The sequence below is a fragment of the Ictalurus punctatus genome, chromosome 18 (assembly GCF_001660625.3).
Source record: "Ictalurus punctatus breed USDA103 chromosome 18, Coco_2.0, whole genome shotgun sequence".
Classification (NCBI taxonomy): Eukaryota; Metazoa; Chordata; class Actinopteri; order Siluriformes; family Ictaluridae; genus Ictalurus; species Ictalurus punctatus.
The window spans coordinates 20,428,070-20,443,227 of record NC_030433.2 but is presented as its reverse complement, the minus strand read 5'-3'; the positions used below and the strand labels follow the sequence as shown (position 1 = coordinate 20,443,227).

At 41.8% G+C, this 15,158-nt stretch overlaps 1 protein-coding gene across 4 annotated transcripts in view; it reads left to right on the top strand.

Moving 5' to 3' along the window:
• Window positions 1–538: 538 nt before the first annotated feature.
• Window positions 539–15,158, top strand: part of mfhas1 (multifunctional ROCO family signaling regulator 1) — a 37,367-nt gene continuing 22,747 nt past the window's right edge. For 2 of the 4 annotated variants that reach the window (XM_047161956.2, XM_017492478.3), the window contains exons 1-2: window positions 541–780; window positions 2,513–5,805. In XM_047161956.2, coding sequence (XP_047017912.1) covers window positions 2,958–5,805 — 2,848 coding nt within the window. In that variant the 5' untranslated portion in view covers window positions 541–780; window positions 2,513–2,957. Of the gene's footprint in view, window positions 781–2,345; window positions 5,806–7,559; window positions 10,655–15,158 lie in introns of those variants that run through there. The other 2 variants (XM_017492480.3, XM_017492479.3) reach the window with 2 other exon arrangements.

The window sequence follows — 15,158 nt, the reverse complement described above, 5'->3', positions numbered from 1 at the left end:
TCATAAAAAAGCAAACTGTAGTTCAGCCATTATGGGTAGTGTTAGCTGGTCATTTAATTTAAACTATTGTCCTTCTTGTAGTTTTGTGCATCATCATAACACATGCTAACTTGACATTAATTTATTAGGAAACACCATTTACACTAGGAAGCATATAATGCGATAAGATCTGTCTTATTCTTTTTACTTTGATAATAATAATAATAATAATAATAATAATAATAATAATAATAATAATAATGGATGACTAGGATAATATAAACTGCTTATTCAATTCGGTAATTTTTTTTATTCATGTCCACTCGTAGCCACTAGATGGAGCCTGCTGCACCGAAGAAGTTGTCCTTCAGAGAGCTGACAGGTGGTGCACAGCTTAGAACAGAGCTCAAATAAACTTTTCTCACATCACAGCTTCAGCTGCAGACATGAGAGAACTTTACACATCATATTAGATAATGTTCATATTTTTCATCATATTTTCTTGTCTAGCTCTCTCAGCACTGGAATGGATGGTCCTGTGCTCGTCCCGGATCTGCTCACACTGAGCTACGTTTCATCCCATTCACTTAGCACTTCTTGTCTTTACTCTTCAACACCTGTGTACTGTGATCAATTATCACTGCACCGTCTGATGTCGCCCAGAAGAGGATGTGTTCCCTTTTGTTTCTGGTTCCTCTTAAGGTTTCTTCCTCATGGAGATCCCCCGTCCCCCTCACTGTCACCTCTGGCTTGCTCATTGCAGATCTAAACCTACATCCAGATTCCTGTGAACCTGCTTTGGTACGTATCTATTTTTGCTGGGAACTGAGAACAAAAACCCAAAACCAGCCTACATGCTGTACTCTGTCAGGAAAAAATGACTAGGTGGAATGTAGGTACAATTTCAGTTCCATACATATACAATAATGGTCCTGTAAGCTCTAACTATATGTTCATCAAACTAAATATATACGACTTTTAAAGGGTACCATGTTGAAAACATGAAAACAATAGAAACCATCACAGAAATTCTAATGGTTTCCACTACAAATAACCATCAGCTAACCATTAAAACTATTACCATTATTGGTCCTTAATGGTATCCACTAGCCATAACATGTCACCAGTAGAAGTAAACAAATTACCAGTAGAGACCCACGGAGACCATTACAGTTTCCATTAAAACCAAAACAATTCTCAATATAACCATTAAATCCATTACAAATTCCCTGAGGGGTTCTATTGTTGTTTTTCAGCAGGGTGACGTGTGACTGTACCTTAAAACCCCAATTTAATAAAAAATATTTTTGAGAGTAACCTGTATTCCAGTCAGTAATGCCATGTGGGGTTTCTAATGGTATTTCTGACTGTGCTTATAGGAACTGTTTATATTCTGCTTTTCAAAAATGCTGAATATTGTAGCTTTAAGTAGCTCACATTATATTTGAACTGTCGATCAGAATAATAATAATAATTATTATTATTATTATTTATATAATATAGTACAATAAAGCAATAAAGTACACATTTCCAGTATGATGACGTCACGTTACTCTGGGAAGCTGAGCACGTGACGTTCGTTGCCATTGCGCTGTTTGCCAGCACGGTTGCCAGATTGTTAAAACTGACCCTCTAAGAAGCTTGTAAGAATTATTATTATTATTAGTAGTAGTTTAATTGTTTTTTTTTTTATACTGAACGACAGTTCAAATATAATGTGAGCTATTTAAAGCTACAATATTCAACATTTTTGAAAAGCAGAATATAAACAGGTCATATAAGCACAGTCAGAAATACCATTAGAAACCCCACTGGCATTACTGACTGAAATATAGGTTACTCTCTATTTATTTATGTATTTATTATTATTATTATTATTATTATTATTATTATTATTATTATTTTTACTAAAGTGGGGTTTTAAGGTACAGTCACATGTCAAAGGAGTAGTACCCTGCTGAAAAGAAAACCCCAATAGAAACCCTCAGAGAATTTGTGCTGTTTTAATTATTATTATTATTATTAATAATATTAATAACAATTATAATAATAAATATTCTTTATAAAGCATCTCCGTTATTATAAAGCAGCTCAACGTGATTTACATCGTGACGTGAAAGCAAAAAATGAAGAAACCTAAAAGCGTAGTCAAAAATAATATAGCAGAATAATAAACAATGTCAAATAAATAACAAAATTTGTAAAAATTAGAATGAGTACAATAATTAGAATAAAATAAACGTAAAAGTAAGACAAATTATAAGTTGCTTAAAACCTAAAGTGAAAAAAAATTGTAGATTTTGTTTTTATTATTATTATTTTTAAATCAGTCATTATAAGTGATATATAAACATACAGAAAGGATGTAGGCTATTTACATGAAAACTTGTTGTTTTTTCTTCCAAATGAAGTAGGCAGATTGTTAAAATAAATCCTACACCTAAGTCACTTCTTCAGTTAATTGTTTTCCAGTAAATTAATTTTCACTGAATATGTTAAAACATCAATAACTGCTTTCATTACTGATCCACAGTTGGGATGTAATAAACACAATCTGGCAACCCTGCTTTCCAAGCCCTGCGGATTGCGGGCGGAGACGTGAGGAGGGAGTGGAGAAGAGAGGAGCGGAGCGAACACGCCGTAGTGCTGTTATTTTTAATCCGCTTGCTTTCTGTTTGGATCCGTGTTGATGCTGCGGTTCCGGGGAAGCCGCTGGCGCTGCCAGGAGAACAGTCCGGACTGAAACGACAAACATCTCACCATCAGGTTTAATTGTTGGTGTTTTCCGATGGCGCAGATAAAGAGGATGTGGGAAACACCGCCGAGGCGTTCGGGAGCGACTGAGCGGTTTTTGTCCCCAGGTGGAGCAAACCTTACAGCTGTGCTTCTGAACGTGTGGAGTGCTGGACAGAGAAGGGTAAACAAAAGGGCCGCCATGCTGCCGGGGTCAAATTGTAACGCGATTTGAAGGCAACGCAATGGCTGAGAATGAGACTAATCTGAGGACGGCCAGGATATGGCGAGACGCAGCATTACGCTCCAGGAAACTGAGGAGCAACCTGCGCCAGCTCACTCTGAGCACCAATAACAACCAGAAAATCATCTTCCCCGACGACATCAAGGAGATCGAAGTCCTCAACCTGGGCAATAATTCTCTCCAAGAGCTTCCTGAGGGTCTGGGATCCACTCTGACCAAGCTTCGCATCCTCATCCTGCGCAGGAACAAGTTCACCCATGTGCCCTCTCCAATATTCCAGCTGAGTCACTTGACTGAGCTGGATCTTAGTCACAACTGCCTCAGCCATCTCTCGGAGGACATCGAGCATTTGAAGAGGCTGAAAAAGCTCGGTGTGAGCCACAACAAGATCCGGTACCTGCCGTCCCAAATAGGGACGTTGCAGGCCCTGGAGGAGGTCGACGTGAGCTTCAACGAGCTCCGTGATTTCCCCAGGTCCTTCACGCAGCTCAAGAAGCTCAGGACGCTGGACGTTGACCATAACAAGCTCGAAAATTTCCCACCGGAGCTTCTCGCCCTCGGCGATCTGGAGGAACTCGATTGCTCAGGGAATAAACTAGAGGGCCTGCCAGGCAATATCACGATGCTGCAGTCTCTCAAAATTTTGTGGCTCAGCTCCACGCGTATCTCGTGTTTACCTGAGACCTTCTGCGATCTGCAGAACCTGGAAAGCTTGATGCTCGATAACAATTCCCTTGCGGCGCTGCCACGGTCGTTCGGAAAAATGCAAACGCTGAAAATGCTCAATCTGTCGTCCAACTCCTTTGAAGATTTTCCTCAGGTCATTCTCACAATCGCTAGTTTGGAGGAGCTGTATTTGAGTAGAAATCGGTTGTCTTTCCTCCCACACGAAGTGGGCCGGCTGTCTAATCTCGCCAATTTGTGGTTGGACAACAATAGAATAACGTTTCTCCCAGACTCCATAGTGGAGCTGGAAAAACTGGAGGAGCTGGTTTTACAGGGCAACCAAATTGCCATCCTGCCAGACAATTTCGGAAAGCTCGCCAAAGTTAACATTTGGAAAGTCAAGGACAATCCTCTCATACAACCTCCGTATGAGGTGTGCATGAAGGGCATCCCGTATATCGCTGCCTATCAGAAGGAGCTCGCCCACGCCCAGACTGCTGTGAAACCGAGACTCAAACTTGTTTTGATGGGCCAGACAAATGGAGGGAAAACTAAGCTCAGGCAGTGCATTGTAAGCAAACCGTTAGACGCTAAGACGATAACCGGTGGTAGAGGGATCGACGTGACGAACTGGGTAGCAGATGCTCACCGCAGTCTTACCTTCATCGTGTATGATCTATCAGGGAAGCAGAATTACGAACTCATTAAACCGTTTTTCCTCTCGCCATGCGCTCTGTACATAGTGGTAGTGAATTTAAAGTCGTACACGTGTAAGACTTTCTACTCCAGCGTAGGATATTTCCTCCACCTGCTCGGCGCTAAGGTGCCCCATGCAGTGGTGTGTATAGTGGGAACACACATTGACCTCTGTGCTGAGGCAGAATTGGAGGAAAAGTGCTTGGATATCCACAGACAGATCTCTCTGCAGGAGAAGAGAGACACGGAGAGTCTGCGGACGCTTGCTAAGCAGGTGGACGAAGCCTTGGAACAGGATTATGACGTCAGGTCGTCAAGCCCACATGTACTTTTTTACGGAGTCTCGGACAGGAACCTGAGACGTAAAAAAGCCCAGCTGCAGTACATGCTGAACAACCGACTGCAGGTCCTGTCTCCGGTGTTTTGTGTGAGTTGCATGGAGATGCGAAATATCCAACGGTTAAAGGAGAAACTCATGTCCGTCGCCGATCACCGCGATATCTTTCCTAACCTTCACAGAGTGCTGCCGAAATCGTGGCAGATGCTGGAGGAGCTCCATTTCAAGCCGCAGGACCTGTGGCTGTCGTGGTGGGACTCTGCTCGCCTGGGCCTGCAAGCGGGACTGACGGAAGACCGTCTGCAAAGCGCGCTGTCCTACCTACACGAGAGCGGGAAACTGCTGTACTTCGAGGACAGCAAAACACTAAAAGAATTCGTCTTCCATAATCTGCCCCGGTTCATCGCCGTCTTGAACGTCTTCTTTCAGAAGGACCGTACTGCCATGCTGGAAAAATTAAACTCCGAGAGAGACACTGACAAGAACGTCGCTCCATCCCAAATCCAGCACCACGTGGAAAGTTTTCTGCTGCATGGTCTGCTGCCTTCCAACGTCATCCGCCAGCTCCTCAAACCTCTTGTGCAGACACAGCAGGACTTGCACCTTATCATGGAGCTGCTTGAAAAGATGGGGGTTTGCTATTGCATCAACAAACCTCGGAGCAGACCGCTGAACGGTGCGCCTGTAGTTTACAAGTTCCCCAGTCTGGTCAGCAGTCAGGAGCCCAGCACTGAACCCTGGCACAATGGTGGCTCATCAGCTCCTGGTCAGTTCTTCTCGGTGGAACACTTGCAGATCGAGTATAGCTTTCCGTTTCTCATTCCTCCTGGACTTTTTGCACGGTTCAGCGTGCAAATCAACAGCCACGTGGTGCAACGCACCGACGGAAAGGATTACATCTTTGCCTACCGGGGTAAAGTGCCTGTGATGGTGAACCACCGGCCGTCTCGAAACAGACTGCACCCGGAGACTCTTGCCATTTCTAGTCATGCATCTTTGCCAAATATCTGGACAGCTTGGCAGGCGATTACCCCACTTGTAGAGGAGCTGAATGTCCTTCTGCAGGAATGGCCTGGTCTCCATTATTCTGTACATATCCTGTGTTCCAAGTGCCTGAAGCGAGGGTCACCCAACCCACATTCCTTTCCAGGTGAGTGGACTATTGTTTGCTTTGTGACCATTTATTAATACGACTCCTCTGGCTGGTCATCGAAAAACTAATCTCTAAAACTCTAAAGAGCTATAGAATTTGGAAGTGTTTCGATTTATCTTCTGGATAAGATGTAATGGAGCATGAGAGCTTAATCAAATCAAGTTCTGGTTAATGAACAAAAGCCTTGTCTTTGAAAAGATAACACTAGCTCTCAAACGTTATCTATACGAACTCGCATAAAGACAGGCAGGCATAACAGCGCCGTTACCATGTGAGCTCATGATGGAATTTATTGTCAGGTAAACGTGACACGTCTGAGTGGACAGCACTGAGATGATGGAGCCTAAACAAAAGCACACTAGGTGGGTGCTAGTGACAGGACAGGGATGCCTCGGTGGGTTTCCAGCCCCGCCTAGAAACATAAATTAACCAGCACCGTTCTGTCGAGCCAAAGATGCGAGGATTGCCATGGTAACCGAGTACGAGATGCAAAAAACGGTCCTGATTTCTGCCAAGTGCGCTCGTGAAGCAAAGACTGCATGTCACATGACAGCCATGTTGTTCATGTTCCTCATGCAGAGTTACTGTGAGGTGACGTGCAGACGTCACGCTTCTGTCGGATTTCTCTTCCTCGTAGCCTTCGGTTGCCCTGTTTAATCCGCCGCAGTGGATTAGTTCACGTCTGTGGTTATAGCTCTTCCAGTCGTTTCACACCGTGCCGTTCTCCGCAGAACGCTCTTATTTGGCGTGTCACTCAAACCCGTGGAACAAAACCGTGATGCCTTAAAAGGCTACAGACCAAAGATCAGTCCTAAATCAATATCGAGAGAGCTTGATGTGGCGTAATTCACCAGCGACTCAGCTCAGAGAGGAAAACTTTCCGGTCCTGATCTAAAACCCCAAGCAGAAGATTTACATAACAGCTCCACGGGCAGTTTATGGCAAGCTGGGAGTTTCTAGAGAACAGGGTAAATGTGCACATTGCTGTGGTTTTGTGGCGGATGAAAATGTAGTTGTTTTTGTGGTTGTTCTTCCACCTCCTTTCATCTTCTACCACTGTCATGTGATGAATATACACACGTAAACACGGACTATGTACTTTTTTAAAATATACAGTGGGGTCAAAAAGTCTGAGAACACATTGATTTTTTTTTTTTTTTTTTTTTTTTAACATTTAATTTAAAATGGGAAATAATCCGAAGGATTTTAGAGTTTTGAAATTTTTCGAACAAAGTAAACGTTATATCAGATATCGTGAATATTTCATATTCAGGATTTTACACTCGTTCTAGGTCCATATTTAAATAAATGTAAGCAAGTGTGCGATTATCGATCGAGTTAAGAGTGTCGTACGAAAGGTCAGATTTTCCTCATACCGGATCTTCTTTATCGAAGCACGTGTTCAGACGACGCGCTGAAAGATTTTGATCTAAAATGGATCGTTAGCTTTTGACCCCACTGTATACATGACCTCTCTTAATGTTGTGTTGCTTAGCTTCTCATTTGCATGACCGGCAGCTCCGCCCACATCATTGTTAATCTTAGTCTAGGATAAATAAATAAATATATTTGAGTGCTCTTCTGCCATGAGTTGATGTAAATATATACATGAGCACAGAAATGAAAGGTTTACTCACCAACCAGCCCCCCCCCTTTTTTTATTTTTTTATTTTGCCAACTCCTACCCACTTACAAGCTCTCTCCTAAAATGAGACCAGAGAGGGTAAAGTCTAGCATGTGCTTTCTTCCAGACATGTCTGACGTGTGAAGCTTCTAGATCTCTTCCATCAGATGCTCACGTTATGTCACAGAGCAGCTGAGGAGAACATTAACCGACCGAAGAGACCAGAATGCCATCTATCCCACAGCTAATGACGCTCTGTTGGACTCCCGGCATCCATAAAGATTCGAACTTGCGATTTCTTGAAGATAGACCCATTGTTTCATGTTGCGCCGCTCTAGAGCTACTCGACGTTTATTTTACTACAACATCCCTGATCCCTTTGCGGTTCCAGTTTTATAGTGCTGTTCTATACATATGCTGAGCTGGGCTTTTGTATCTCCCCGACGAATTTACCCAGACGTCCTGTTATCAGAATATTTTTTAAGTGTTTTAATGAGAGTTGTACTTGCGAGTCCGTCAGGATGTCTTTATATGTATGTAAACGTTAACACGGTGCTTTTATCTCATTAAACTGGTCAGTTTTAATGATTACATGCTGTTTATTGGTCAAATACGAGCTCTGGGTGTTTTGTTGTTGTTGTTGCCATATGCACACTTTCTTGGACTAGACAGAACAACAGATTTCAGCCACAGTTTTTCCATCACACCATATTAGGGACTGATGTTTTTGGCCCACATGCATGTTGATTCTGTCTCAGAGCTCCTCAGTTCTTACAGACTAAACCCAGAGGAAATGCAGAACCGTGGCTTTCCCATCACACGATCCAGAAGCACAATCGATCCATTATTAAATATGTTTGAGGTCTTTGCGGAGATTTTTTTGCTGGGTAATGCAAGTATCAACAACCTGGTTCGTTTGGAAAAAAATCACAGTGGAAATGTTTGACTGGAAAAGCCATTGTAGTGGGAAACGTGAGAACAATTTAAAAGGGCCCCAACCAACTTTACTTTCTCTATTCAAACTACAACCACTGGTCACTTTAATAGGAACATCTGTGCACCTTCACACTCATGCAGTTATTCAGTAGCTAATCGTTTAGCGGTACAGTGCATTTAAATCATGCAGATACAGTCAAGAGCTTCAGTTAATATTCACACCAAACATCAGAATGGGGGAATAAAATGTCTCAGCGGGTTGTCGATGCCAGACGGGCTAGTTTGAGTGTTTTTTTTCTTGGGATTTTCACACACAACAGTCTAGAGTTTACAATGTATGGTGTGCAATAAAAAAAAAAAAAGTTCCGGTGAGCTACAGTTCTCTGGGCAGATGCTTCTTGTTGTTGAGAGAGAGGTCCTGACTACTAAGCGTTGACACTGGAGACTCCTTCCATAAACGTAAAATAAATGTCTCCTTGCAGGAAACTTCAGCATATCCATGATTATACACTTGTGTGTATTAATATAAACCTGTGCTTTTGTAGCTGATACTACTGTTAATGCTAGAGCTGCTATTTTCAAAAGGTGGATCAATATCTTCTGACCAATCAGAGTAGAGAATTCTGTGTAGTGCTAAACTAAACCGTAACCTATTTTGAATGTGTAACCTGCCCTCGGGTCACGAAGGCGCTTATTGGGGAGATGGTTTATTTTTGTCTTTTACATTCCTCAAATTCAGCCACTCTCTCTTTGAAACGTCTGCAGTCTCGGGCCTCTGAGATTTCTCCGGTTGGCTTTCAGAAGCTCGTTATAAGCTGCCGGGTTTTCTTATTCACACACCCGTCATCATGGCAGCAGTCCTATCGGTATTAGTGAGAATACGCAGAATTTTAGCTACACCCATGTAGATGTGTTTGGTGAAGAAGAAGGGATCGGGTGTAGGGAAGATGTCTCCGTGTTGGCGCCAACTTGGACGCCCGACTTGTTGCCGCTTGTTTCTTGGCTAGAGATGTGAGAGAAATAAGAGACAGGTCTCAGAACCCTGAAAGCAGACCTGAACTCACACGCTGGGTCAGCGACCTGCAAGTTTGTCTACTTCAAACCGGTTTGACTTTGAGCAGATTGGGCATTTGTGATGTGGTGTGTCGCTGGTTTGTGAAAATCGCAGGTTTACATCAACGTGCTTATTCTAATAGGTTGTTTCTATGGTAACAGCTCATTCATGTGGATTCGAGGGACGCCAGTTGAGACGTTTTAGCGTTTAGTGTCGGCGCTTCATTACAGTCAGAGCTAATAAGTCAAAGATAACTGTTAGTTTTTTGAATATAGAGGAGTTTACACGTTGCGATTTCTCCGTAATAAAGCTCGAGAAAAAGAGAGACTGCTGAAAGACCAACTGTTTATAGCTGTTAGAACGTGGAACCAGCTCGTTTCATGGATGTTCTAAAGCATTACATGTAACTGTAAATGGATAATAAGTATGATGGGTCATACTTTAATTAATAACGGATTGTATAGACAATATAACACTCATACTGAGTCAAACTTCGGGGTAGTAACATTAACTCCCATTTCTTTCTTAGTCTGTGCTGTGATCTTCTTTAGAAAACATAAGGAAATGCTCTGTACTCTGCTATAACGTAGCTGTCCAAAGTGCACAAGTTGTCCAATTTTAGCTGGTTGTCCTACGCCCAGGACTAGAAACTATTTGAACCACATGTTTATATAGCACTTTTCTAAGCACACATGGCTGCATCATGATGGTCTTTTTCTACAAAGCACCGAATGTTTTGAATGTTAACGGTTTTAAATAACATACATGGTGCCACTTCACTGCATAGTCCCGATGTCCATATGTCCTGAACGGATTTCACACCCGACATTTTTCCAGCAAGACCATGCACAACGCCGAATGGCGATTATTTTCGCGAAGAATGGGCAACTGTTTCACTTTATATTAAGTGTCTCCAGCTTTTGTGGTGGTTCTGCAGAAACTATACGTGCAACTATAATGCAGCTACTGAGGACGCGTACACTGTTACAGGTGGATTACACAAGTATGAGATGTGTACAGTTTTAGCTAGTAGATTATGTCCGTTTCCAGTTCTGAGTATGCAGCGGATAACCTACAGTGGTGCTTTAGAAGTTTATATATATGTATATATATATATATATATATCTATATCTGCATAAATATGACCTAAAACATCATTCGATTTTCATCCAAGTCCTAAAAGTAGATAATGAGAACCCAGTTAAACAATCGAGCCAAAAAAATTACACGTGGTCATTTATTTATTTGGGGGGGGGGGGGGGGTAGGATGATCCAATTCTACATATCTGTGAGTTGCAAAAGTATGTGAACCGTTTCTTTCAGTATCTGGTGTAAGGTTTACAGCATATTTTGTATATACTACATATATAGGATACTCTTTCCTATGCGATTTTCCTGCGAAGATCCTGTCGTGTAAGTAGTGTTAAACCAGTGTGATTTTCTCACACAGTGAATGCCATGCTTCGATCAAGATGTTCAATAGCTACGTGCCATAGTGGAACAGACATGAGCTTAATTGGTTTAGCTCGTCAGGGACCGTTAAGGCTCTGGGTTACTGATCAGAAGGTCGGGGGTTCAAGCTCCAGCACTGCCAAGGGCCTTACCCATATCTGCTCCAGGGGGCGCTGTATCATGGCTGACCCTGTGCTCCGACCCCAGCTTCCTAACGAGCTGCATTCGGAATGAAATCCCTAAATACAATTTTCTCCCGTTTTACTTTCCGTCGTAATCAGTTTTTAAAATGCTAGAACTTTTATTATATTGCAGAAAATGTCAAGATTTGACCATGGGGCAAGTGTTCAAAAGACTGCCGATTATATATTGTAAGAACGTTGTATAAAAGTTATGCTTACAGCACACAAGCCAAAATATAATTCATAGTTCTGTAATCCAGCCGTAACGGTACAGCTTCCTCCGAGGTTATGTTATAGCCGCGTGTATAGCACAAGTACATGGCTATTAGACATGGCTTTTAGAGCAGGAAGTAATTTCTGATAGGATGTGCTGCATTGTTAAAAGGTCCCTGCAGTTCTTTCCCTGTGTGTGAGATTGTTTATGGACGGCACTCATTTTTACTGAGCGACATGCCCTCTTGTAATCCCGTTAATGGATTTAATTGGATTAGTGCGAGTGTGAACAGGACTCTCTGTCAAGCCAGTGCAAAGTTTTCTGTAGTAAATTTAAATACGCAACAGTCCAGTAGTCATTTTCTGTGCGTTACGACGCGGAAAAGCAACAAAGCTAAACGAGTCCGGTTAAATTCTTCTGTCTAACCATATGGTGCAATTGTGTGTCCCCAAGCCCCCCCCCCCCCCCCCCCCCCCCAAACTAATAATCATGGAAAGACGGAGCCAGTGACTCAGTATTTTGCTGCAAAAATACAGCAAACCGCAGGTGAGCAGAGGTTTGTGAAATTTTGTGGAAGTTGTCTGACAGCAGGTTGGGTGTGTCAGGATGTAGAAGTCAACTTTTTGTAACAGGAAGCATATTTGAAACCCAAGTGACTCAGTCGCATTTCTAAGTCATCCAGATGCCATTTTATAATCTATTCGCAACCGTGTGTAGTTTTCATGCATAAATCATTCACATCATGACTTCTTCTCTTTTTTTTTTTTTTTTTTTTTTTTTTTTTTTTGGGATGATTCATTTCCTTGTAAAAAAAACAAAACAAAACAAAAAAAAAAAAAACAACAACCCCAAAACAACTCAACCCACAAAACCCAGTACGTTAATTCCCCAGGGCCATGTGAATGGATAAGGTTTAAGTAATTAAGAGGAAAGGTTAGACAGGTTTTCAGAAATGTCTCTCGGGCATGCCTGTTTTTTGTGATTAAGGGCGTGGCAGACCCTGCAGCCACGTGTCATTAGAAAAAAAAAAACTCATGCTGCCATGTATTATAAATGCCATATCGTAAGATTTATATCCTGCTGTAATGAGTGATCTAGAGATTATGTGATTCAGATGTAATGGTGTAGCTGCAAGTGATAATTCCTATATTTGCTCTACAGCTGTTCCTCTGGTTCCTGTCACTCTGATGTTGATATTGCGATACTTGATGAGAGGAGAAGTTTGTAGAGATGCTTTAAGGCAGCTTGTTTCTTGTATTTATTCGCTCGATCTGGTCAGCGTGTAACGACCCATCGAGATGTATCGACAAATAACCACTAACCCGATGTATCGATGCGATGCGTGAACATGGATACGTGTATCGTTTTTTAGACGGACGGTAGACGGAGTGGACACCACTGAACTGTCAAAGCATTTCTCCCAGTTCCTCCAAAACGGAAAAAAAATGGGCTGGCCTTGGGCATTAAAATCCCGCGATGAAAACGGGTCCCACTCCAGCCCTGAGATGGACCTTTATTTGTTACACTCTCATTCCAGCCACTTCCTGGATGTGACGTCCGTCAGAGTTTAAGCTCATCACGGGTCCTTATTTCTTTGGATCAGTGGCTGGGAACCTAGAGCAAGTTCAGTGAGTAGCTTTGCTTCTACATTTCCAAGATCCCTGGAGCTTGGGTTACTGTCTGTGCGAAGTTTCACGGATTCTCCATGTTGGTCTTTTTCCATGTTCGCTGGTTTCCTCTCGCCTCCTAAAAGCTTGGTTCATGGATTGGCGACACTAAATTGTCCCTAGGTGCGAATATGACCGTGGATATTGCCTTGTGATGGACTGGTGTCCCATTCCAGGTTTATCCCTACTTAACACCCCCAGAGTTCCACCGCCACCCTGACCAGGAAATCACTCTTACTGAAACGGAGTGAAAGGAACTCCTTTCATTTTCTCCAATCCGCCAAATAAGTGCCGGCATTTTGACAATTTAAACCTGCTCAATCGCAAGTTTTAAATTGAATCCCTAACTGGAATTTAAATCTCGAGTCTAAAGTGATGGAGCAACGCGATTGTAGTTCATCCAGGTTTATTGTGAAATTAAATCCAGGATTAAAGTGATGGTTTATATGTAAGCCTGCTTATTATTAAACAAGGTTTTAAATTCGGTGCGACAGAATTATTAGACAAGCCTTGATTTAATCTAGATTTAAGATTAATCCTTATTGGTGCAACCCACCCTATGAGCTATGTAACTTTGCAGATCTTAAACAGATACGTTACACGTTGAAGGAAAATATTTAAAATCATCATATCGCACTGAATAAAAAAAAAAAACAACACATTGAATAAACAACAGGGATTTAAATTAAAAAAATAGATCGGTACATTTCTAAAAATGCCTCTCAATTTTTCAGTATGGTTATTTTGCCACCCCTAAAAGTGCTGTTTTTTTTTTTTTTTTTTAATTTTTTTTTTAATCCTCTTGGCAATTCTGGGAAATGTTTGTGAAAAGAGCTTCGTGACTGCAGCAGCTCCACAGTCCAGTGCAGCTTTTCTTCTAGTTTCCTTGATCGTTATCCAGCCTCAGTGGAAACACATTGATTGCCACCTCTATGCAAAGTCAAACACAAACAAGAAAGCCACAACAGGACTTGATCCTGCACAGAGGAAGCACTGGATATTTTGGGCAGCGGTTGTTAAGGTTCTTTTTTTGGGGTTTGTGCGTGTTGGTGGGTGGATTCCAAGGCGTTCAGGTTTCTGTGAAAGATAAAAAGTAAAGCAGATTTCAAAATCCCGACTGGTTCACGTTTACTGTAGTGCGGCTTGGACACGCACGACGATTTTCTTTGTACTCGTGTGTACGATGATGGATCCCACTCGGCCGCAAAGTACCGAGCGCGTCCACAGCATGGCCGATTTACACGAAAATGACAGCTCACAGAGTGCTGATAAGGACAAAATGACAACTGAGGCCCTGTTTGCACCAGTGCGTTTTCGTTTTAAAACGCATAATTGTTGCTACGGTTACGCCTGTCGTCTACACTACTCCGGCCGAAAACGGAGACTTTTGCAAATGCTGAAGACTAGAGCTGCAACAATTAATCGATAATAATCGATAATGAAAGTTGTTGCCAACGAATCTCATTATCGATTAGCTGGTACATTTACTCACTGCGTTACTTCTCTTCCGAAAACACGTTTTCAGAGAGTAAATACTAAAGTCGTCTCGCAAATGATGTACTAAACACTTACACTATGCATTATGTACTCTACCATCTAGTGCAGTGTTTCCCCGGACCCCTAGTGGTCAGTGGTGTAATTGCAGGGGGTCCGTCGGAAAGTTTTAAAAATGTTTAAATATTATTTTATATATTTTTGTTAGACGTATCAAAATATATTCAAATGAGATGTTTTAAAATTAATCAATTTGGTTATTCACGTTCATTCACAAATATCACGTTAGCTGAGCTGACGGTCGTTCACTGATGGGTTTATTTGCCGACATATTCATTTCTTTCATTAGAAAACTAACATTTTATTCACAAAAAACTATTTTTTTAAACGGTACGACTCGGAGCGAAATATTCCGAAAAGCAGCCGATAGGAGTCCGGCGTCGGCGTGAACTCCTTTTAATACTGTTTAAAAAGCATCTCCGGGAAATTCCTCAAGAAATCGATCGAGAAAACGCCAAGAGTACACTTCTGGAAATTCTAGACAAAAAAAGCGCGTCTACTTTGAAGATGCTAAAATCCTAAATTATTTCGATTTATTTTGGATTTTCTTTTTATCACAACATAATTCCCATAGTTCCATTTCTGTTACTCCAGAGTTTTCCAGACTTTTATTATTATTCTACAATGTGGGAAAAGATCAAAATAAAAAATGAGTGTGTCTAAACTT